Genomic DNA, 24,728 nt, shown 5'->3' on the forward strand with positions numbered 1-24,728 from the left:
AGCTTTGCAGCTCCTTCAGGGTTATCTTTGGTCTCTTTGTTACCTCTCTGATTAGTGCCCTCCTTGCCTGGTCTGTGAGTTTTGGTGGGCGGCCCCCTCTTGCCAGGTTTGTTGTGGTGCCATATTCTTTCCATTTTTTAATAATGGCTTTAATGGTGCTCCGTGGGATGTTCAAAGTTTCGGATATTTTTTTATAACCCAACCCTGATCTGTACTTTTCCACAACTTTGTCCCTGACCTGTTTGGAGAGCTCCTTGGTCTTCATGGTGCCGCTTGCTTGGTGGTGCCCCTTGCTTAGTGGTGTTGCAGACTCTGGGGCCTTTCAGAACAGGTGTATATATACTGAGATCATGTGACAGATCATGTGACACTTAGATTGCACACAGATGGACTTTATTTAAGTAATTATGTGACTTCTGAAGGTAATTGGTTGCACCAGATCTTATTTAGAGGCTTAGTAGCAAAGGGGGTGAATACATATGCACGCACCACTTTTCCGTTATTAATTTTTTATAATTTTTTTAAACAAGTTATTTTTTTCATTTCACTTCACCAGTTTGGACTATTTTGTGTGTGTCCATTACATGAAATCAAAATAAAAATCCATTTTAATTCCAGGTTGTAAGGCAACAAAATAGGAAAAATGCCAAGGGGGTTCAATACTTTCGCAAGCCACTGTATCCAGGAGTGAAAAATCTGTTCAGTGACTGCTGTATTACAGTGCTCGAGTACATAATATACTTTGCAGTGAATGATCCTCTCACTGACTGCTTGTGGCATGGTAGCGTCACAGCTCAGATGGTATTTACAAGAAGAGAGTCTCAGACTCAGACTAATGTGATCTTTAATTCACAAATAAACAAAAATAAAGAAATGCTGACAGCGTTGCGGGGCACTCCAGCAGTAGCAACACTGGTAGTGGCAATGCTGTCAGCAGAAATGCTGCAAGCGATACGGGGCACTCCAGCAGCGGCAATACTGGCAGCAGAAATGCTGGCTTCTCCGAACATGCATCCAGCCGTGGCGATGCTGGCAGCGGTGCGGGGCACTTCAGCAGCGACCATGTTGGCAGTGGTGCCGGGCCCTCTGGCAGCGGCAATACTGACAAGAGCACTGAGCACTGTCACAGTGGTGGTGCTGATAGCATCACGGGACACTCTCACAGTGGTGGTGCTGGCAGTGGCAATGCTGATAGCAGCGTGGGGCACTCTCGCAGTGGTGTTGCTGGCAGTGGCAATGCTGATAGCAGCGCGGGGCACTCCAATAGCAATGTCTCAACAAACAAGCGGTTCTAATGTGAAATTAAATTACTTTAATGCAGATTTTGACTGTTAGTGATAGTCTGGAATTATAGAGGACTAACTGTGTGCACTCCCTTGCGATTCTAGGAAAAGGACTACAAGAAGGAACAGAAGTACATTTCTTATATAATGTTTATAAGACCGATACTTTGACATTATATATATATATATAGATTTATAATTGATAGTCACATGTCCCAAGCTAAATGTGAGTTAATGTAATGAAAGGTCAGCTATCATCATAATGGATTTTAGTATTTATTGAAGAGGAGATGTTTGAGGACCTGTTTGAAGGGTCACAGAGCACCTTGCAGTGTTTAACTTTACCTTTGCTGTATCCTGTGCTGTCCGTATCACAGCAATATATTTTTCAACATGATCCTGATTGCTTTGATATTTTATTCACGTGTCATTAGTTTTAAAGTGTTTAGCTAACACAGTCATTTGAATGCACGTCCATTGACTATATAGGTCTGTCACGGATAGCTCTGTGGTGACATCAGGCCAGGAAGTAGACAGAACAATACTGTAAGTGAAGTGCTGATGCCCAAGTTTAATTATAAATAAAAAGATTTAACAAAACTCTGTACTGCACACAAAAGAAAACAACATGCGGGCCAAAACAGATAGACAGACACGGAACACACAAGCATTGCGCTGGTATAAATCCAGTACGAATAGCAATTGTAATTGGTTTTCATTTTACATCACCTCCCATCTCTTGTTACGCCTCTGAATACACCAACCCTGAGTGAGTGCTTCGTGCCTCTATATATATTTGTGCCGGGACTCAATTTCTAATTAATCTTTCACTTGAATTCTGGCACGTGAACTAATTTGTGCACTCACCGTGTCCACATAGAAATACCCACTTTAATCTGCACGTGAAGTGATTGTGCAATCCACGCGCCCAATTACAAATATACATTTTAAATCATCCGTGCTACATAGCCCAATTTATACCCCATCTACCAAAACATACTCACCAATAACACACCATATAAAACAAAGTGCACACAGGTCCAATATGGGTAGATTTGAAAGAAACCTTTAAGCTATTTTTTTTTCACTGTAAAACTGTCAGTTAGATGTTGAACCTGAAGACTTTCACTTTCACTCAAATAACCAAACCTGCAGATTTCCTAGAAGGCAAAGAAAACAGAGCTTTCTTTTATCTCATGTACAGTGGTATCAGATGTCATGTTTAAAATCAAAACACATATTTACTAGGATATGTGTGTCTTTCAAAACTGCACAACAAATGTGACATACATAACAAATGATAGTGCACGAGAGGTAAGGGTTGTGAAATGATTTTATTTTATTTGCTGCAAATCTGTAAACATTTGGCAACTTTCACTCAAAACTTTCACTCAACTTTCACTCATGCATTTGTCATGTGAGTGACCAGTCCAGGCTCTTGCATCAGCAATGTAGCCATTCATTTTAAACAGAGCACCAGCTGGTCTCGTTCAAATTTCCCATGGATTTCAAAAGGGTATGGAGTTTAGACGTTCATGACAGCCTTCTGTAGAGTGTTCTTGTTTAAATTGTTATCTAGATATTTCTAAGCGGTTGAGAAATAAAAGCAAATCTGTAGGTATCTGCGGACATTGTCTGTCACAGAACTTGCTAAACTAATTACACTGCATTGACACTTCTTTGGGCAGCTGCAAGAACATTACAAGCCCAGTCATGCTGACAGTAAAGTGTTTGATTACCATGTACCTTCTGAGGGAAGGCTATTAGAAAACCAAGCAGGTTAATCCCTTCCTCAGCGTTGTTGAGAAGACATGAGCCCATACGTTCGTCCGCATCAATTAGCTTTACATAGTTTTACATGTTAGAATCTGTTTTCTTTTTTATGCATTGAAACTGTAAAAATAAATGTGTTTAATAGATTGTTTAAACTGTATTTTTCTAACCAGTCAGAGAATATATCACAAGCAGCACACAAACAAACATGTATTTTTACAACATATATACGTGACTACTAATGTACATTAGTGTATGGTTTGAAAACACTTTGAATAAACATTGAGTACTGTATACTGTACTGTATAAAGCACAAAGAGTGCTGTTTATATTTAACAATAGATAAGCAACATTCTGAAAGCTTCACACTTGTCTAACTGTAAATAGTTTTACTCAATTGTAACCCTCAGCATTAAAGGGTACAAGTGCTGCTGCAGTTCTAAGTGAACCCTTTTCATTTGAATCCATGTCTCACAGTAGTAAGAGGTGCTGGGACGGTGAGCCCCTCTCGCCAGGTGCACACAGCACAGGTAATCCCCTCTTAGATGGACTGGAGCTCTCTGCAGGTGTGAGATACCAGGCTTTGAGCAGAAGCAGGTATATATCCGGGTGTGTGAGAGTGTGCATGTCACAGCTATGCAGCCCAGCTTTCCTGTGTGCTTTGCCTTCTATTTGGCTGGTGTTTGCAGTGTTGTGCCATTGCCTTTTGTGCCAGCTGGGTTCTTGGAATTTTTTATAAAAAAAAAAGCTGTTTATGCATGATAAAGATTGCTGATATGCAATATATTGCTGCATCAGCAAGGTTAGATACAATAAATTATAATGGATCATCTGGACAATGCAAAACACCATTCATATTAAAAAATCATTTCCTCTCTAGCTCTAAGTTTACAGTAGATTGTTTCTTAACAGAAAACACCTAACTCAGGAGAGCTAATAAATGGCCCCTGCTATGCTAGGGTGCTAGTTCTGTAGCAAGTTTTTGTTTTATAAGAAAAGTGTAACTCAGCTCCAGGGGAAATGCTTTGTGAATGTCTTGCTCATTGTATCACCCTCACGCCTTCTTTCTGATTCGCTGTTACTAAGGCAACAGTGAGCTGTAAAGCCTATATAGGGCTGTTTGGTTAATGGGCAGCGTTTATAAACTTGGAAATACAGTATGTGCTTTTTGTAGGTCACACAAGATTTAACTGATAGTCATTTCAAAAGAAGTTTTTAAAGAATGTAGCACGGCATGATGGAACTTGGCAAGCCTCTGAAAGCAGTCCTGCTGTTTTGCACTTTATTAAAGGCTCATCATTAGTTAGTGGTTAGTTGATTGTAACTTTTCATCCAATGTTCAACTTTTTAGTTATGCATTAGTTATTGTTTGGGCAACCATTAGGTAAATATTCAAATCATTCTCCTATATGATAGTATGGAAGGTACTGGCCTTTCTTTCATTAGTTAGTTCTGAATTAGGATGCATAACTAGAATCCTACACTTTAGTTTTAATATCCTAGGGGAGAAATGTGTTTGCAATGCTGTGGTTTGTGCATGTGGTGACTTGCACACTAAGCCCTGCTTTGCATGTAAGGAGAGTGTTTTGGGTTACTTGTATTTTAATCCCATTTGAAGGGCTGATAGTTTTTTAATAACCCTTGGATCTGAAGGGTGTGCCTGCTATCAAAGTGTGTGGACTGGAATGGTTTATAATTTGGCAAGTGTGTGGAATCACAGTTTAGGCTGTCTCTTAAGAGCTTTTGAAAACAGTGCTGGGTTTGAAAAGGAACAAAACCATTTTGAAAAATATGACTATTTTCTTGAAGGTTTTTTTTTTTCACAATTTTTCATTCACTAAAGAGCGGTAATGTGTTCTGCACGCAGTCAGTCCCTTCACTATGGAAGGCCATCCTGGTCACAAAACGCATTATTTTGTATGTGTTTCAAATATTTAGTACATGTTCTCATTTCACTTATTACATGTTGTAATTCTAATTACTACGTGTACTAATTTGGCTAATCAGATTGCAGAAAATAAAATGAGAACCAATGAATTTAAAGGAAATAGTAAATGTAATAAATTATCCAATTAAAAGTCATTTTACATCTGCCATTCCTCTCCAATTTGTGGCGGTATGTGGACTTGCCATTGGGTAAAGTCTAGTGAAAGCTGGATAGACCCGGACCCTCCGAGACGAGCATCAACCAGCAGCTTCACAGCCTTAGAAATCTGTTTAATTGAGTGGTAACCCCACTGTAACTAATATGCCATTTTAAATGTATTAATAGCGTTTTAATTAAATGATACCATCGCCTTCTATCCAAAATTGTGCCATAGCACTGTTTTAGCCTATTGCTATTAATTTGCCCCATTGCCACTGTACTTTATGCATCCAGGGCAAGTCAAACATCTCAAATAAAATCACAATTGTGCGTTCCTTCCAGCGATAAAGATTTTTTTGTAACGCAACCTCCTCCACTGAGGTGCGACGGTCGCATCGGGCAGTGTGTTCTGGGCTTAATTCTTGATTTTTTAAAAGTGTATTTCATGTCTGAAATTCAAAAGATGTTATCCATAAGGTGATTGGCTACTCTTGTAATTATGCTGCAGGCCTGTAAAATGACCAACCCATAAATAGTTACTACTGTAAAATGGTCAGCCACTACATATGTACTACTGTAAAATGACCAGCACCTATGTGGAAAATGCATAATTAATTTACATTTATTTAGATCGCGAAGTTTTTTATGTATTCTGATTGGTCGAAATCAATACATGTACTAAATATTTGAAACACATACTAAATAACTCGTTTTTGACCTGGATGGCCTTCCATACTTTACTGTGTGCTTTGCACGCCTGCTGTATTCACTAACCAGGTGCAGGCAACCTAGCGTGTGGAAAAAGTACCGCTTTCGAGTCATTTAAATATAATGAATAATGTTAATGTGTGGAAATGTATATAAATTATGTGTCAAAATACTGTGAGGGAGGTATTTGATATGCAAACCATATTCACTTAAGGGCGCTCACTTTACTAGGTGCCTCATTGTGTTAAAAGTACTGCTTATTGAAACCAGGCGGTGTCACAGAACCAGCAGAAGAGCTGCACAGGAGAGCAAGAAGAGGAGTCAGGGGGAGAGTATTTTGGATCAGGCAGATGTTACTAGGGCTGTATGAGGAGGAGGAGATAATAACTAGATGCAGGTTAAGCACATATCATACTAGCCTTATACAGTGCCTTGCAAAAGTATTCAGACCCTTCCAATGGTGTCCCATTTTGTGAAATTACAAAATGATGCATACACATTTTTTTAAACTTAATATTTTATTCAAAACTTGAATGTTCAAACTGAAGACTTATAAGGGTAAGATAAGTTACAGTAAATGTCAGCAAAAACGAAAGAGAAAAAACTGAAATATGTTGATTGCATAAGTATTCAGACCCGTCAACTCAATATTTGATGGAAGCACCTTTGGCAGCAATTATAGCCGCAAGTCTTTTTGGGTAAGTCTCTACCAACTTTGCACTCTGGCTTGGTGCAATTTGTGCCCATTCTTCTTGGCAGATTTGCTCAAGCTCTCTCAAGTTACTTGGGGATCACTTATGGACAGCAGTTTTCAAGTCTTTCCACAGATTCTCAATAGGATTCAATTCAGAACTTTGACTGGGCCACTCAAGGACATTCACTTTCTTATTCTTAAGCCACTCCAGTGTAGCTTTGGCCTTGTGCTTTGGATCATTGTCCTGCTGAAAGGTAAATTTTCGCCCTTGTTTTGAGTCTTTAGCAGACTGAAACAGGTTTTCCTCTAGTATTTGCCTGTACTTTGCTCTCTCTATCCATTTTTCCAATCCTAACAAGCTTTCCAGTCCTTGCTGAGGAGAAGCATCCCCATTGCATGATGCTGCCACCACCATGCTTGACTGTAGGCATGGTGTTGACTGGGAGATGTGCTGTTTTGCGTCTGCGCCAAACATAACGCTTGGCATTTAGACCAAAAAGTTCCAATTTGGTCTCATCTGACCATAACACCTTTTGCCACATATATTTTTGCGGATCACTCAGGTGCTTTGTTGCAAACTCAGTGCGGGCTTTGAGATGGCTTATTTTTAGTAATGGCTTCCTTCTTGCCACCCTGCCATACAGGCTACTTTTGTGAAGTGTTCTGGATATTGTTCACTGATGCACATTTTCTCCCATCACAGCCATTGAACTCTGTAGCTCTTTCAAAGTTGTTGTTGGCCTCACAGTGGCATCCCTCACCAGTTTCATCCTTGCCCAGCTGCTCAGTTTGGAGGGATGACCTGATCTAGGCAGTGTCTTGGTGGTAAAATGCACCTTCCATTTCTTGATGATTGAGTAGACTGTGCTCACATGGAGAGACTTTGATATTTTTTGTACCTTTCTCCTGATCTGTATTTTTGAATGACTTTATCCCTGACTTGCTTTGAAAGCTCCTTGGTCTTTATGGTTGAGTCTTTGCTTGAAATTCACTACTTGACCCAGGAACCTCACAGAGACATATTTTTATTCTGAAATCATGAGAACCACTAATATTGCACACACACACAGAACATTCAACTAATTGTGTGGCTCGTTAAGGTCATTTTGTGCACCTGAGTTAATTTAAGTTTGCCACAGCAAAGGGTTTGAATACTTATACAATCATGACTTTTCCATTTTTATTTCATATTAATTATCTATTTACTTCTTTCTTTTTGTTTTTGCTTTGAATGTGTGGAGTAGGTTGTGTATAGAACACATATTAATTCCTACTTCAAAGTGTCATGACTGCAAGCTTTAAAGCAATAAAATGTGAAAACTGTGAGAGGGTCTGAATACTTTTGCAAGGCACTGTATGTAGGGCCCCGAAAAATTCACAATATCATGAATTTCACAGCAATTGTATGTTTGACTGCTTACCGTGAACAATATGCATTTTATTTCCCTTACAGTATTTTCCATTACTCTTCACCTCCCCTGTTCATTTCATACTTTTATCAAGCAGAAGCAGCACTACAGTAGCTGTACACAGTCTGGCGTCAATGCCATGCATTTGGTTACTAGGGCAATGGGGTCAAACAAACACCACTTCATGATTGGTAAATTCCTCATACTGTACAATGATGTAACATGCGAGGTGGTGGGTTTAAAATGGATAGATAGTGTTGATTTATTAGCTTGTAGTGTAGGATTAACTTTAAAAATACAGACAGCTGACAAATAAAATTATCTAAGAAAACGTACTGTTCACAAGCATCTTGACAGAGCAGTGCACAAAAACAAGAAAATCAAACTTGAAGTTCAGGCTGAACAATTACTGAACAAACAGGTCAATCGCAGGACTGTTTAAAAAAGAGCACAGAAAGTGGAGAAACACGTAATGTCAACACTTTTGAATTAGTGGAAGCCTTTGTGCAGAGAATATACCAATACAACAGTTGGTCAATGAAATATTGCAAAGTTTTTTAATGAAAAAAATACAGAATTGTGAAGCTGTGCTTAACAGTGACACACTCAGACGAATGTATGCAGAACATGAAGAATATTGAAATGGCAAAATTAATGATTCTGAGTCTGTTTGCATTGTATGCGACGATGACACTGATGATCAAAGCAACTGTGTTTTGTACATTTGTTTTCATCCCAAAGAGCTTTACAGCTGCTCATTCAGAGGCACTTACTGCTTACTTAGTAGATATGGTGCCTATAGGAAGTATTCACCCCCCCTTGCATGTTTTCACAGTTTGTTGTATTAAAACCTGAAATCTAGTTGCATTTAAATGGGATTTTTTTCCCCTTTGAATTACACAACCTACTCAACACTTTCAATATGTGAAAAAATGGGGGTGGGGTGAAAAAACAAATCAATTAAAAATAAAAACTTGAAAAATCTTCATTGGATAAGTATTCACACCCTTTGCTATGACACTCCTAAATAAGCTCAGATGCAACCAGTTGCCTTCCGAATTCACACAATAAGTTAAATGGAGTCCATCTATGTGCAATAAAAGTGGTTCACATGATTTCAGATTAAATACACCTGTCTCTGTAAGGTCCCACAGTTGTGTAGTGCATTCAAAGCAAAGATACTAACATGAAGACCAAGGAGCTTTCAAAACAGCTCTGGGATAAAGTTATGGAAAGGCACAGATCAGGGGAGGGGTATAAAAAGATTTCAAAGGCATCGAATATCCCTTAGAGCAGTCAAGTCGATCATTAAGAAATGGAAGGTATACGGTACCACCCAGAATCTGCTTAGAGCAGGCTGTCCTCCCAAACTGAGCAGCTGGGTAAGAAGGGCATTGGTCAGAGAAGCCACCAAGAGGCCTACAGCGTTCCATGGCTGAGATGGGAGAAACTGTCCTTGTGTCAGCAATAGCTGAGGTACTCTAGAAATCTGGCTTGTATGGAACAGTTGCAAAGGAAGCCAGTTCTGAAAAAAGCCCATGTAAAATCCTGCTTGGAATTTGCAAAAAGACATGTGGGAGACTCTGAAAAGATGTGGCAAAAGATTCTGTGGTGCGATGAAACAAAAATTGATTTGGTCTAAATGCAAAGCGTTATGGCTGGCACAAACCCAACACAGCACATCACCCAGGTAACACCATCCCTACTGTGAAGCATGGTGGTGGCAGCATCATGCTATGGGGTTTTCATTGGCAGGGACTGGGAAGCTTGTCAGAGTAGAGGACAAAATGGATGAGACTAAATGCAGGCAAATCCTTGAGGAAAACCTGCTTCATCTGCAAAAGACCTTAGACTGGGACGGAGATTCACCTTTCAGCAGGACAGTGACCCCAAGCACACAGCCAAAGCGACACTGGAGTGGCTTAAAAACAAGAAAGTGAATGTTCTAGAGTGGCCCTGTCAAAGCCCAGACTTGAATCCGATTGAGAATTTGTGGCAAGACTTGAAGATTGCTGTCCACCAAAGATCCCCATCCAACCTGACAGAACAATTTTGCCAAGAAGAATGGGCAAATATTGCACGATCCAGATGTGCAAACCTGGTAAGGACTTACCACAAAAGACTCACTGCTGTAATTGCTGCCAAAGGTGGTTCTACCAAGTGTTGACTCAAGGGGTTGAATACTTATCTAACCAAGACATTTTAGTTTTTTGTTTTTTTCATTAACTGTTGTTTCACAATAAAAATGATCTTGCGTCTTCGAAATGTTGAGTAGGTTGTGTAAGTCAAAGGGAAAAAAATCCAATTTAAATCAATCAAGATTTCAGGTTGTAACACAACAAACTGTGAAAATGTCCGGGGGGGGGTGAATACTTACTATAGGCACTGCACATTGCATCTTGACTCTAACCACACAACAGTAGTAGGTCAGGATATCATTAAGACACTTGTGTAGAAATAGACAATGTAACAGAGGGAGAAACACTATGCTTAGTTGTATATAATGTTTTTTTTTATTTTATTTTTTAGGTTGATAGGCTCCAGTGGCATATATGATGTTATGTAATTTACTAATAATTTGACAGTATATGTGGTTTTAAAACTTCATTAAAATAATTTATGTTTTTATAAAGAAGTACAAAAGCTTCAGTTTTGTCATTTCAGGTTTGCAGTTAACATTTCTCCCATGTTTAATATTTTGGGATTAAAGGCAGCAAAGTGGTCTATGGGAATTACACAGCCATTTTAATTAATGTGTCAACATACATTTTAAAGGTTTACAAAATTCGAAAATATTGCTGAATATGTCATTCAAGGTTGTTTTTAAAAAATCTATTTTGTCGGCTTTTTGTTTTTTTGCAGCCAACACAGAGCATTTTAAACGACTCTTGTTTCCAGCGGAAGTTTGTTTAAATTTTAAAGATGGTTTCAATAGCGACTCGAGTTCCAATGTTCCAATGTTATGTATATCCTTAGACAGTTTGGGATATATGAAGATTGTGAGGCAGGTGTATATGCAACACTTTCAGCTGTGTTAATATATTCATATAGTCACCATTTACTTGTAATATTTAAGAAGGATATGCTTAAAATAGCTTTAAAACAAAGAAAAGAAACTAAATGTTCGATAACTGAATGTACACAGAGTGCTAGTTGAGGTGCAGTCATAAATACAAGCAATCAAACGGCATCTAATGTTAAAGTGACATTTTGACAAGCACCTTTTTAAAATGTAAATTTTAATTGACTGAGTGAGTGATTTGCTGACTTTTAATTAATATTACAAAATAAATTAGAGGGAGATCAAGTTGAACAAACAAATATTTATTGGATATTAGATTCCTAGATTCCTCACTCTGTCCTGCTTGGTCACTGTCATTGTGACAAACTCACAACTTTACTTACTTTTTGTTTCGAGTGCCCTTATATATATATATATATATATATATATATATATATATATATATATATATATATATATATACAGTGTGCGTAAACCTCGTGCATAATTCCGTGTGTTGAATTCTGTGTCCTGAATTCCGTGTGTTGCGACAATTTGCAAATGAATCATTTAGCTTGCTTATTTATGCATTTAATTTAGCTTAGTGAATAGAGCTACCGCTGGTTCGTTTTGGCACGCTCAGTGTGGCTTCCCCCTGCCACGCAGTAATTATGGTCCTTTACCGCCCTTAGTGAATGAGTCCCTAAGGATTTAAACTCTGGCGGATCTTATCAAGACTTTCAGTTTTACTTTCATTGTATTTTTAAAGAGAGAAGCACCAGCAGCAGGCCAGGGAAGGGGAAGGAGTAGGGAGCTCCATGGAATAGGTTGGCTTGCCTGCTCTAAATAGTTGAAACAGGGAGGGTGTTGCATCTCTTTATATTTTTGATGTAGTAATATAGTAAGTGAATCAGTAAGTCTACCCTGGGGAATAACCCCAGCAGGATTAGAATTAAAGAGCCATGACATTAGGGTGTGTCACAGTTTAGATCACTGAATTTTAACAAGGGAATTTTTATTTCACTTAAATACACTGAAGAATCATTTCTTCTATGTACAGTGTGTATTTCCTCAGTTATGACTGATAGATAGTGTTTTATCAGGATTGCTATAAACCAGTCCAGTATCTCACAGTGCATTCCTTCTGCTTTATGTGTGTGTGTGTGTGTGTGTGTGTGTGCATATGTGTGTGTGTCCACTTCTGTTGCATCAGATTGGATTGGATTGTGTTTATGATTTGTGCAAATCTACCAAATGCCCAGTGCATGCTTTGCATGGCTGTCTGGTACACTAAGCATGTTCACACAATGAAAAACAACCCTTGCTGTTTGCCCATGTCACCGTTGCTATGCAATTCAAAAATTATTAAATGTTTCCACTGTTGGCAGCACCATCATGGACAAGACTGGACTCCTATCCCATCATTCTTTTGCCAGTGAAAATCCATTCTCACCATCTCTGTTAGCAGCTACTGAATTACAAGAATGCGAAGCACAAGTGGAATTCCCCCTTCTACTCACTGCCCCAAATCCTGCTGTAGCAAGCGAGATTGACAAATGTCTGTTAGTGCCACTGCTGGAGGACTCTGATGAGAAGAAACCTGTAGATATGAGAGATATGGAAAATAGTGGCACACAAAACACAGTGAGTGAAGCCGTTAACAATGAAAAATACACTTTCTCCAGCTTCAGAGAATATTTAAATGGGGAGGAAAGCATGCCGGTTGAAAAAGAGATAAACAGAGAAGAGTCTGCAAATGGAATAACAGGGTCTGGCCTGATCGACAGTGGGTTGGCTGAAGTAAACTCCCTAGCTGCAGAATCATTTGGTTGCTGTGGACAGCTGAGCAGACAAGGAGAGCCAAACATCTGCTCGTCCCTCCAGAGTGTGGAGTGTGGAGATCATCTTATGGCCCCAGAGATGCTGCTTGGCCCGGAGCTGGCAATACTGGGACACAGGGAACAGGGATCAATGCACAAAGGCACAGATGGCTCAGTCATCCTAATAGTGGGAGATGAAACCCGAAACTCAAATTATCTTGCCACAGGGGACTCAGAAAATAACCAATATGTATCAGTTGCATCTGCCAAGGTCCTGGTCAATGAGTCTCAGGTCAGAGATCATCTTAGTAATGTGGCAGTTACTGGTGACAAACTGAAAAGTGATTTGCCCAAATCAAACTTGTTGGAAGAGGTGGCAGAAGACAAGGTTTCTACTATTTTGTTGTCAGTGGCAACTCCTGAAATGGCAGAGACAGTGAAGGACGGTGAATCTTTATTAGTCTTATCTTGGGAAAGCGAAAAACAGGATTCTGCTGAAACTAAAACAGAAGAAAAAACAAGTGAAGATACCACGCACAGCGCTGGAGAAATGGAGAAAGCTATAACACCTTTAGAACTCAGGTCAAGCTCTGAACTTTCTGCACAGGGACAACTTGGCATTTTTGAGAGTGAATTGCCAGAAACTATTAATACAGATGATAAAACCAGCTTACAGAAGGATATCTTTCCGGAAAATGCTTCATGCCAAGAGAAAGTAGACTACATGTCAAGCAGCTTGAAATCTCATAAAGAAGGATATGTATCTAAAGAACTTGTGCAGCCCTTAAGCAATCATATTAAACATCCAGAAGTCAGCAAAAATGAAAAGCAGCGAGAAAGTGATGCAGGCAGTGTTGTGCACCAGGAAGAGGAGACAGAACTGACAAGTGGAGACCATGAGAAGGCACTTAGAGAAAACAAAGAACATTCAGTAGACTTCACTCATGAAAGTGATAATGTCAGCCCTCGGGGTAATACTGACCTCCGGGATGACCCCAGCAAAGACTGTCATACAGTTTTAAACATTTCCTCTAAAGGAAGGGCAAGTTTCCAACATAGTGCTGACAATTTGAGCCTACAGAGCACAGCCAAACTTGGAGTAAGCTCACAGCTCCTTAATGATTCTGCACAACCTCTTGGGAGCTACCCTGAAATCAGCTCTGATCCTGAAAAAAAAGAAATATCTCAAAGTAACAAAGAAAAAACTAAACCATTAGATAGAGAAACAACAGTAGAACAGCTAGCATCAAGTCTGGGGCTACAAGAGGATATTTTATGCTCACTGGGCCCTGATAGTGCTATACATGTGGAAAGTAATCTAAGTAAGAATGGCAGTGATACAGAAACTGTTTGTAAAAGCAGCAAAAATAAGCCTACAGAGACCAGTGTAAACAGCAATAACTTAGGAAATGCTGCATGTGTAGAGGTTTTGGAAAGCACACCCCTTCTTCAATACCAAGCTTGGCAACAAGAAAATAGTTTCCCTAAAACTGAAATTGAGCCTCAAGAAGAACCCTCTTGTAAATCGGATACAGAGAAGGAAGACAGAACAGTTTCATGTGAAAGTGAATTGTCTTCCCTGTCGTATTTTGGATTAGCTTGCACTTCTGATCCATTGGACGACCCTGGCAAGGAAGGTTATAGAGTTTTAAACATTTTCTCTGAAGGAAGGGCACAGGACAGTGGTGATGGTTCACAGAGCACAACCGAGCCGGTACACTTTAATCTGTTAGAGTTAAGTTATGGCAACAAGGGAACCTGCTACCCTGAGGAAAACGCACACCAGGACCTGGTAAATCAAACTGAGCCCAATGCAGTGACAGAGAATGTGGAATGTCAGCTGGCTGCAGAATTTCCTTGCACAGCTGCTGTAGGAAGTGAGGCTTCAGACCTTCAGAGCAACATTCCAATATGTCAAAACCTACGTGAAAATGCTGCTCTAAATTCACAGGACAGAGTTTTGGGAAACATTTCAGTTTCAGAAACAGTGGAATGTGAGCACATTTCAGAAAGAAACATGCAAGGACTTGCGTCCTACTGGGGCAGTATAACCCTGCAGCTAGAGTCAGGCCAAGTGGAAACGGGAGAGTCACAGCAACAGGGAGATAACACCCAAGCCAAATATATGAAGCCAGATTCTGTGAGTGTTGCAGCTGTTGCTGTGCTTCCTTTGGTGACTGCCCTTGTAATAAAGGAGCAGTGTGGTCTAATTACTGACAATGAGCCTGAGTGTACCAACAACAAGGACTTAAAAAGTACTGTTGAGGGAAGCTTGCAGAGTAGCATTACAGAGAGTGCAAAGAGCCCTGTTATCTTCCATAGTTCATTGACGTCACCTTGTCTTGCAGATTCTGCACAGAATCCAATATATCCAGATAGGGAAACTAACAACAACAATCCAGAATTACATACAATCGAAAATGATGTGTCTGAATCAATTGCAATAAAAGGAAACAATTTAGAAATGTGTGAAAGTAATGATCAAGAATCATATGAAAAAGATACAAGAGAAGAGAAATATAATGAACTTCCTAAGAACAGTGACTTGCTTTTAGCAGTCCAAAAGGATGCTTTATCCCTGGAAGAGCTCAAACAAATGGTTTTGGACAAAGACTTGTGTGAAGTTATTCAGAACAGTCAAGGGCGTAGTATAACAGGGAGTGTTGCATTTCCAAATCCAGATGTCACCACAAATCAACCAATGCTTTCATCTGAGAGTTTGTTACAAATGAAAAGCAACTGTTTGACTGCAGGAGTGCATGCAGATGAGGTTGCAGAAAACGTATGCAGGGACTATCAAAAAATAGAACTAACACAGAACAATGAACTGCAGGACAGTTTGACAGCAGTTTGCAACAATGCAGTTGAACAGAATGAAAGAACAATAAAGATCTGTGGAGGTGATTTAAATGAAACACAGTGCACGATTGCACATGCAGCCACACAGGAACACATTGAACTAATGACAAGGAATTTATTAGGATTGAATCGTGATAATGGGCATCATGAAACCGAGGAAAATGTGCATGAACTCACGTCAAGCAGCACTGAAACAGAACTAACAGCTCCATATTTAAGTGCTGCTCAGCCTCCTAAATTGTCCATAGATGACAAACAATTGAGTGAAACCATTGACAGTATTAGAGACACTTTCAGGATTGAATTACCACAACAGCATCTTAATGATAAATCACAGCATAATGATACAGAGAGGGCATTGTCTCCAGACGCTGCTTCCAGATCACAAAGCATGCCTTACCCTATGATTTCTAACAAGCCATTAGAGTTTGCAAGCCACACAGACAGCCACACTTTGTCAGCTTGTGAAGATTATACAATTGTGTCAGAAACCAGAAAAGATCATATAATAGGAACCACATCCTGTATAATTCTACCAGATAATACATCCGGTGTTAAAAGCCTGTTGCAACTGAGCTCCACGTTAGACCTTTTGTCTGACTGCAACACAAAACATCCTGACAGTAAAGACATGCCAGGGACTGTCTATGAAGCTACAACGCCTGTATGCAAAGATAGCTCTGGAAACACTGACAGCTCACAGGGAAACCCACCGGAAGCTGGACTATGTCCGGTGATATCAGCTGGAGTCCCCAAACTGGAAAAGAATGCATTACACAGCAAAAGCTTGCATCAAGAAGAGAAATGTGAAAGGATTTCAGTAATAGAAGAAAAACAGATTCAGAGTGCAAGTGAATTATTCACAGTGTCTCCTGCCCTTGCTCCAGATGTTCTTTCTGACACACTGCAGAGTATTACACGTCTTTGCAACCTCACAGCTATACGCACCACTGATGAATCAATTAAACCTTTTGAAGTCAGCAACGAAGAAAATAAATCTATATATAGTGAAAAAACACCAAAACAGTTAGCATCAAGTGTGGGGCTACAAGAGGATCATTTATATTCACTGGACCCTGATACAACTATACATGTAGAAAATAATCTAAGTGAGAAATGCAATGATACTGAAACTGTTTGTAGAAACAGCAAAAATGAAACCAGAGCAAACAGCAATAACTTAGGAAGTACTGCATGTGTGGAAGTTTTGGAGAGTGCATCACCTCTACAAAACCAAGCTCTGCAACAAGAAAAAAGTTTTCCTAATACTGAAACTGAGCCTCAAAAAGCACTCTCTTGTAAATCGGATATAGAAAACAAAGACAGACCAGTTCCAAGTGAAAGTGAATTCACTTCCCTGTCGGATCTTGGATTAGCTTGCCCTGACCTTTGTGAGAGGGCAGTGCCAGGAGACAGGTCAGGGTTTAGCAAGCCGGGACACATCTGTGCAAACGAAAAACCGCTCGCTGTATGTGCAGATATTGCCCACAAAGGAGACTGTGTTTTGGAATCTAAACCCTACTTTGTGTCGAGAGAGACTATTTCAGATTCTCAACTTCTTGCTGAAACCTCTGAACGGCAGGAGAATCCATTGGAATTAAGTTATGATACAAAGGACAAGGAAAGCAAAAAAGCATGTGAACCAAGCAAGTTAGAGAACATTTGTGCAGAAAGCTTGAGCCAGATAAAGTGGGGTGTTTCACCTCCAGAGATATCAGGGGATTTGCAAGCCGTACAAGATTCATCTGAGGCATTTCAACAGCAAGAGAATTTACTGGAGCTCAGATATGACGATCTGGGGAGGAACACTTGGTCAGGGGAAGCTAATGAACCAATGAGTTCCAGTCCTCATACTGACAGTATGAACTTGGGAACCCCACAAATGCAATATGGTCTTCAAAATGCAGAAGACAAGGAAACCCTTAGTCTGAGTTATAGCTATGAAAAGCAGCATGATTCAAGCAGTGTACCTGCAAGCAGTGCTCACCCCTGCCCTGCCCCATTGTGTGATAATGAGGAACCCAGTCCACTGGCAGAAGCAATAAAACATGTTTCTGTCTTAGATGAGCCATATCACTTAACAGATTTAATGGTACCTAGTGGACTAGAGCTGGTTTGTTCAAAGGGAATTGAATTAAATGACTGTGGAGAAAATGAGAATAACCTTGCTTCAGAACTCCACACCCCTGAGTCAGTTATGCTAGGCCCAGGGAGTTGTGATGTACCCAATACAGAGGAATATTTAGTGTCAACCACTGATATCAAACAGCCTGACAGCAGTGCAACTGAACAGGTGACTGATAGGCCTGACAATACTGGCGACTTACAGGGGGGAACTTTGGAAGTGACAGGGGGCCCGATAAAACAAACAGAAGATGCTGAGAATTTGAAGCCTTACATAAACCATGTAGGTTCTCAACATGAAAATAGCAAAGTGGATGTAAGCAATTACAGTTATGCTGCAAAAGCATGGAAAAACAAACCAGATGTGGAAGAAAGGCTGCAACTAATTTCAAAAGCAAACAAATTAGTTTCTTTTTCTGAACCTCTTGATGCAAGCTCTGCACTAAGGCGGGATGAGAAACAACCTGGGGAGCCGGAGTGTTTGCAAGGAAATGAGCACTTAGCACAGGCCTGTGAAGAAGGACATGGCGAGTTGGGAGAAAGCATATTACCAAACAGTGAAAACAGAGGAGGCTTGGAGTTGGGAGACAGTTTGAATTCACAGCCTGTTACAGTTCAGCGTATGCCTCAGTTGAGCCTCTCAGAGTTCAGCTGTGATACCGCAGTTGGTTTTGAAACTGTTAAAAACAATAGCATATTGCCTGAATCATCACAGATGGTACCTTGTCTTCTAGAAAAAGAGACCATCTCATCTTATAACAGTGAGCAAGATGCGCCAATCATGGAGATGACAGATGTATTGAAAATAGTTAATGATTCCATAGAGTTACAAGATCAAACACAGGCCAGAGAAAATATCAATCTGTGTCATGACAGCCAAAAAGTGACTGCAACTAAATCAGAATCAAATGTTGAAAAAGATGTTTACAGTCAAATTGACAGAGGCTTTAAACTTGACCCGGCGATGCTTACTCCAGCATCAAGCATGAATGTATCTTCTGACATCAGTGAAGAACAACAAAGCACAACTACAGAAAATGTGCCTAACCTACAGACAAATATACCTGAAACCATAGCAAATTCCATAACAAAGGATGTGGTACCAAGTGAAGCAGCTGATCCACAGGAAACTGTACTGGGTCTTATCATTAGCAAGCAGGAGGAACTGATCCTGGAACGTGACAGTACTTGTGAAGGAGATCTAATCGTTAGCAAGCAGGAGGAACTGATCCTGGAACATGAGACTGCATGTGAAGGAGATCTAATCATTAGCAAGCAGGAGGAACAGATCCTGGAACATGAGACTGCATGTGAAGGAGATCTTATCATTAGTAAGCAGGAGGAACTGATCCTGGAACATGAGACTGCATGTGAAGGAGATCTTATCATTAGCAAGCAGGAGGAACTGATCCTGGAACATGAGACTGCATGTGAAGGAGATCTTATCATTAGCAAGGAAGAAGAACTGATCCTGGAACATGAAACTACATGTGAAGGAGCTCTAATCATTAACAAGCAGGAGGAACTGATTCTGGAACATGAAACTATGTGTGAAGGAGATCTTATCATTAGCAAGCAGGAGGAACTGATTCTGGAACATGAAACTACGTGTGAAGGAGCTCTAATCATTAGCAAGCAGGAGGAACTGATTCTGGAACATGAGACTGCATGTGAAGGAGATCTAATCATTAGCAAGCAGGAGGAACTGATTCTGGAACATGAAACTACGTGTGAAGGAGATCTTATCATTAGCAAGGAAGAAGAACTGATCCTGGAACATGAAACTACATGTGAAGGAGCTCTAATCATTAGCAAGCAGGAGGAACTGATCCTGGAACATGAGACTGCATGTGAAGGAGATCTTATCATTAGGAAGCAGGAGGAACTGATCCTAAAACATGAGACTGCATGTGAAGGAGATCTTATCATTAGCAAGCAGGAGGAACATGAGACTGCATGTGAAGGAGCTCTAATCATTAGCAAGCAGGAGGAACTGATTCTGGAACATGAGACTGCATGTGAAGGAGCTGTAATCATTAGCAAGCAGGAGGAACTGATTCTGGAACATGAGACTGCATGTGAAGGAGATCTTATCATTAGCAAGCAGGAGGAACATGAGACTGCATGTGAAGGAGATCTTATCATTAGCAAGCAGGAGGAACTGATCCTGGAACATGAGACTGCATGTGAAGGAGATCTTATCATTAGCAAGGAAGAAGAACTGATCCTGGAACATGAAACTACATGTGAAGGAGCTCTAATCATTAGCAAGCAGGAGGAACTGATCCTGGAACATGAGACTGCATGTGAAGGAGATCTTATCATTAGGAAGCAGGAGGAACTGATCCTAAAACATGAGACTGCATGTGAAAGAAATCTTATCATTAGCAAGCAGGAGGAACATGAGACTGCATGTGAAGGAGATCTAATCATTAGCAAGCAGGAGGAACTGATTCTGGAACATGAGACTGCATGTGAAGGAGATCTTATCATTAGGAAGCAGGAGGAACTGATCCTAAAACATGAGACTGCATGTGAAAGAAATCTTATCATTAGCAAGCAGGAGGAATTGATCCTGGAGCATGAGACTGCATGTAAAGGAAATCTGGAAAGCATTCCAAAGAGTCCTGCTTTTCCAAACAAGGCTGACACAATGGAGGCAAATGAGGCACAGTGCAAAGCCAAGCTTCCTCCAATCCCGCCAGCCGCTGAGGTCTGCTTCAGTGCTGAGAGTGAGTCATCCGCTCTTGGATTGCTAGAGAGCAGGAAAGGGCAAGAAGCAGACGCAGAGGCCAGTGACTCTCACAAAGGAATGGAGAGGGAACAGAACTGTATTGAGTATTTTTCTGGCTCTGACACTGATGTTTCCATTCTTCCCCCTCCTATTACATCCCCATACGAAAATGCAAACCTCCTACTAGCTGTAGTCAAAAATAGCGACAAAGTGCACTTGCATACCACCGCTGTAGCTGAGGACACAGAGGCCTCTCCCCTCACCCACACTCCCCGCCTCGAAGGCCCTGTCACTCAAGACAAAGTCAAGGCAGAAAGGTACCCATTTTACTGTTAGCTTTGATGACATTTCAGTGTGAACTTAGTGTTGTATTTCAGACCATATGGCTTGGATTACAATGGAGTCATCTTGTATAAGAGTAAAACCAAACCTTTCAATAGGGAAGACATAGCATGTAGTTCCTATTCTGTACTTTGTTATAAAATGTTAAATTATATCTTCAAGGAGAATTTAAGGTATTGATAAAAAATCAATGGCTGTGTCTTTAAAGCTTCTGTGATAATTGCTCCTGTAAGTTAACTTTTTAAAATGTATTAGTTTTTTTTTTTCATTAAAGTTTGATGAAACTTTTCAAGAACTAGACGATACTGTTTTGTCATGTATTTACTGCAGAGTTATACAATCTATTTATACATATAAAGTCCAGGTTATGCTTTTTTTATTTTTTAGGGAAAAAAATATGTGCAATTTTCTTTATGGAAAATGTAAAAATTCCCACACGTAAAATTAAAAAAAATATTGTGTGTGTGATGTTTTTTACGGGTTGCCCTCACTTGTTTGTCCCTCCTATCCCCATTGCTCTGGCCCCTGCTCCCTTTCCATCCAGCCCTGCTCTCAAGTCTGTTCAAGGTGGAACTCCTGAGGACCCACGTGAAGGCATCAGGTAATCAGAAATGCATGCTCTGCACTCAAATACAGCAAGCATGTAATGTCATTGATTTAAAAAAGTGTCTACTATGTGCAGAAGTGCATCAGAAGAATATTTTAAACAATTAAACATTTCATTTAAAATTTACGTTTCAGATAATGGTTTTCATAGTTCGTTTTAGTATTTGTTTTGTAGTTTATGTGGATGAATTACAGTTACAGATTAATTGTAAAAGAGTGTTTTAAATGATATTACATGTTTAAATAGTATACTTCAAAATATATTTCCCAACATTTGTAATATTGAAAAATAAGTTTTATGTTTAAAAAATATATTTCAAAAATACATTGTAATAAGGGAAATTGGTACAATGTGGTTCCTGGTTTGCCAGGAAAGTATTTGTACTGTAACTCAAACTACACCAGGATAACAAAGGGTTAACAAAAACAGTCTGCAACACATTGAGCTGCACTGTTTTCCTGCTTCTCTTCTATGTGGGAGGGACAGCGTCATGTATATAGCCCATATTTGTCAACAAGGAAGGGCTGTGGCATTTTCAGTCAAGTACTTGCGACTGTCAATGGAAATAATTAGAAGGCTGTATCAGTGACCTAAACCTCTGGTCCTGGTGTTCCAGAGTGTTTGGGGCTGAGGCTACGTTGGTGTGTCTGTACTGGCACAGTGTGGACTCCCTCTGGCTGCCCCCCACTTGATTACATGCCTTCAGTGCACTTGCTGTGTGTCTGTCAAAAGCACTGCCCTATCGTGCTCTCTGAACCTCAGGGGAGGAGCCTCTGACAGGCAGGCAGGCAGGCAGAGCTTCCCAGCGTCTTTCCTTTTGTGTGCTTCTAACTTCCAAACAGGGCTTTTCCATTCAAAACTTGAGGCGCTTTACAACTCCAGAGGGTTAGCTCACTGCCCGACTTCTTCAGAGTGTTTTTGAAGTGTCCTGAGGATTAAAACCATCATTACAAAACTTGTTGCACTACTCTGCTGAACTGGTATGCAAAGTTTGGAATGTTTTCGAAGTTCTTGCATTGGATTTAGTTTCATGCTGGTTTTTTTTCCTGGCCGGATTTAAGGAATTTAGGGGTAAAACATCCCACTTTTGGATAGGTAAGTGTGAAACTTATGTAACCAAAGCAGCTGGTGGTATTTTTTATAACATAACTTTAAAGGGGGCTGTTCAGGAGTTTGTACCATTCTTTTCAATGTTTACAGGCTTAAAACTGCTTGCCTTCTGGCTAATTTGTCAGACTACTGCAAGAGAGTTTTAAAAACAGTCTGATGCCACTTTAAGAGTTTGTAAGCAGGTCTGGTGCTTCTTGTTTCACTCTTGTGTTGCTATGGTGAGAATTATTCTGTTTAAATCACCACTAATTGAGTGCCACGACTACTCATTTCATGAGTTTTTATGGAACATTTGCAGTGGTTGTCTACATCATTAGCAATGGTAGCAAGACATGGAAACTGTACTGAAACATGTCAGTTCAGAGAGACTTATTCCAGTCTGATTATAAACAGGGAGGTCACAAAACTTCAGCAGGCAGATTATGGAAATGTAATTTACAGCAACACATGTGGTCAGTCTTTGGTATTTCACCAGAAGAAAATGTAATCAATTTAATTTAAAAGGGACATATGGGTCCCACAAAAAAAGGAAAACGTTCTTATTTTTGCAGTGAGGTGCACAAAACAGGGTTTACAATAGACAGGTAGGATGTGGTCAATCAAATTGTCAGTCTCCTTGTGATACTTGAGTCACTTTTAAATCTATTTAAAAAAAGTTTGAACAACCACTGAATTCTTTGTGTACCTTAAAGGGTTAAGTTTTGTATGGTACAGCCATAACAGGGTTTACAACCACCTACTGCTGCAAGTAAAAGCAGGTATATTCCTGTTTGAAATTACACAATAGCAAGTTGCATTCCAGGGTTTGTGACATGACAGCTAAAACGACATGAGAACAAACTAAACATACTGGACTGCTAACACGTCTTGCTTTCTGATAAAGATATAGAATGTGCAGAAAGTTAAACTAGGGACAAATGTAAAAATGTAAAGAGGAATTATTTTTTAAAGCAAAAGTGAACATGCTTGTTATATACTGTAGCAGAACAACAGTGGAATACTGGTGCGAAAATAAGTTTATCAGTGAAATATGTTGTCTCGTGTTTTTTTCTAAGAATTTTAGGTTTCTCCGAAACTAGAAATACAGTACAAAGCCACATAATAAATACTCTGTATAATGGCATGTGTTTTCATGGTCAATGACATTAAGCTAATACATACAGCATATTTATATTTGTTTTTGAGAGGGTTTTGGTCTGACTGGCTACACCACCACTAATCTTCACTGTGTGGTTAAACTAGTGAAGTTGAAGTATAAAGTAGTCCAACATTTCTAAAACTGAAAAAACAATCAAAAAAAAAAAAAAAAAAAAACAGGAGTTTACTGGTTTTTGTAGTGATGAGCTATCTGTAATATTAGTGCCTTGATGGAGGTCGAAGTTTAGGGCTGTTGAAGCGTTTATACATTAACCCATTAAGTGCCATTGTCCTGATTTGAGAAGAGACTACTTTGTAATGTTTTGGAGCATTTTTAAGTGACATCTACCTGTTATTTAAATGCTCTAATTATATTGTTATTATAACTTACTCTAATTTTGTTAATTGCAAATGTTAAGTCTAAATGTAATTGGTCAAATTACATAAATACAGCTTGTGTTCTGATTTTTTCAAAGAAGATACTTAATGGGTTAGGCTTTTAGTAAAGTGTTATGACATGTTAGATACTGTACCAATAGCTAAATTACATTTCTCCCAAAAAAATTATTTATATACGGACCTTCATTTTTTATGGCTACAAATAATGTCATGTTATATTCTACATTTTCTACATAATCGAGCAATTTCTTATTTGTATTATTTCTATACTCTAACCATAATTCCAGTATGCAGTGAGCCAGCATGTAACACTACATTAACATGTTTAAGAAAAACATTAAACTCTCCTCACAGCTGTAAGGAGATACTGTTTCACTCAGAAACACTGATCATTTTCTTCAGTTACATGCTAGCATAGTGTGTCAACGCTAATGTGATTTAAAGGCAGCTTTGAAATTCAATGTATTAAATTACTTCTAATAATACTATGTAACACAATTTTTGTTCCTGGGTAGTAAGCGTTATTTCCTAATTGCTTATGCCTCAAAAGTATAGAAAATGGCTATTATTCCCCACAAACTTTGCTTTTGTGACCAGGACAGTGATATTTCAAAATAGCACTATTTCCAGTGGGAAAACGGG

General features: G+C 39.5%; 1 protein-coding gene across 2 annotated transcripts in view; it reads left to right on the forward strand.

Annotated features, from left to right (window-relative positions):
* tacc2 (transforming, acidic coiled-coil containing protein 2) overlaps nucleotides 1-24,728 on the forward strand; it is a 186,837-nt gene that overhangs the window by 36,942 nt on the left and 125,167 nt on the right. Inside the window, exons 4-6 of one of the 2 annotated variants that reach the window (XM_041268161.1) lie at nucleotides 3,534-3,653; nucleotides 12,343-20,808; nucleotides 21,378-21,434. The exons of the other annotated variant lie outside the window; for it this stretch is intronic. Of the exons in view, the coding sequence (XP_041124095.1) occupies nucleotides 3,534-3,653; nucleotides 12,343-20,808; nucleotides 21,378-21,434 (8,643 nt within the window). The remainder of the gene's footprint in view (nucleotides 1-3,533; nucleotides 3,654-12,342; nucleotides 20,809-21,377; nucleotides 21,435-24,728) is intronic. 2 annotated transcript variants of the gene reach the window in all.

The sequence above is a fragment of the Polyodon spathula genome, chromosome 13, assembly GCF_017654505.1.
Source record: "Polyodon spathula isolate WHYD16114869_AA chromosome 13, ASM1765450v1, whole genome shotgun sequence".
Lineage (NCBI taxonomy): Eukaryota > Metazoa > Chordata > Actinopteri > Acipenseriformes > Polyodontidae > Polyodon > Polyodon spathula.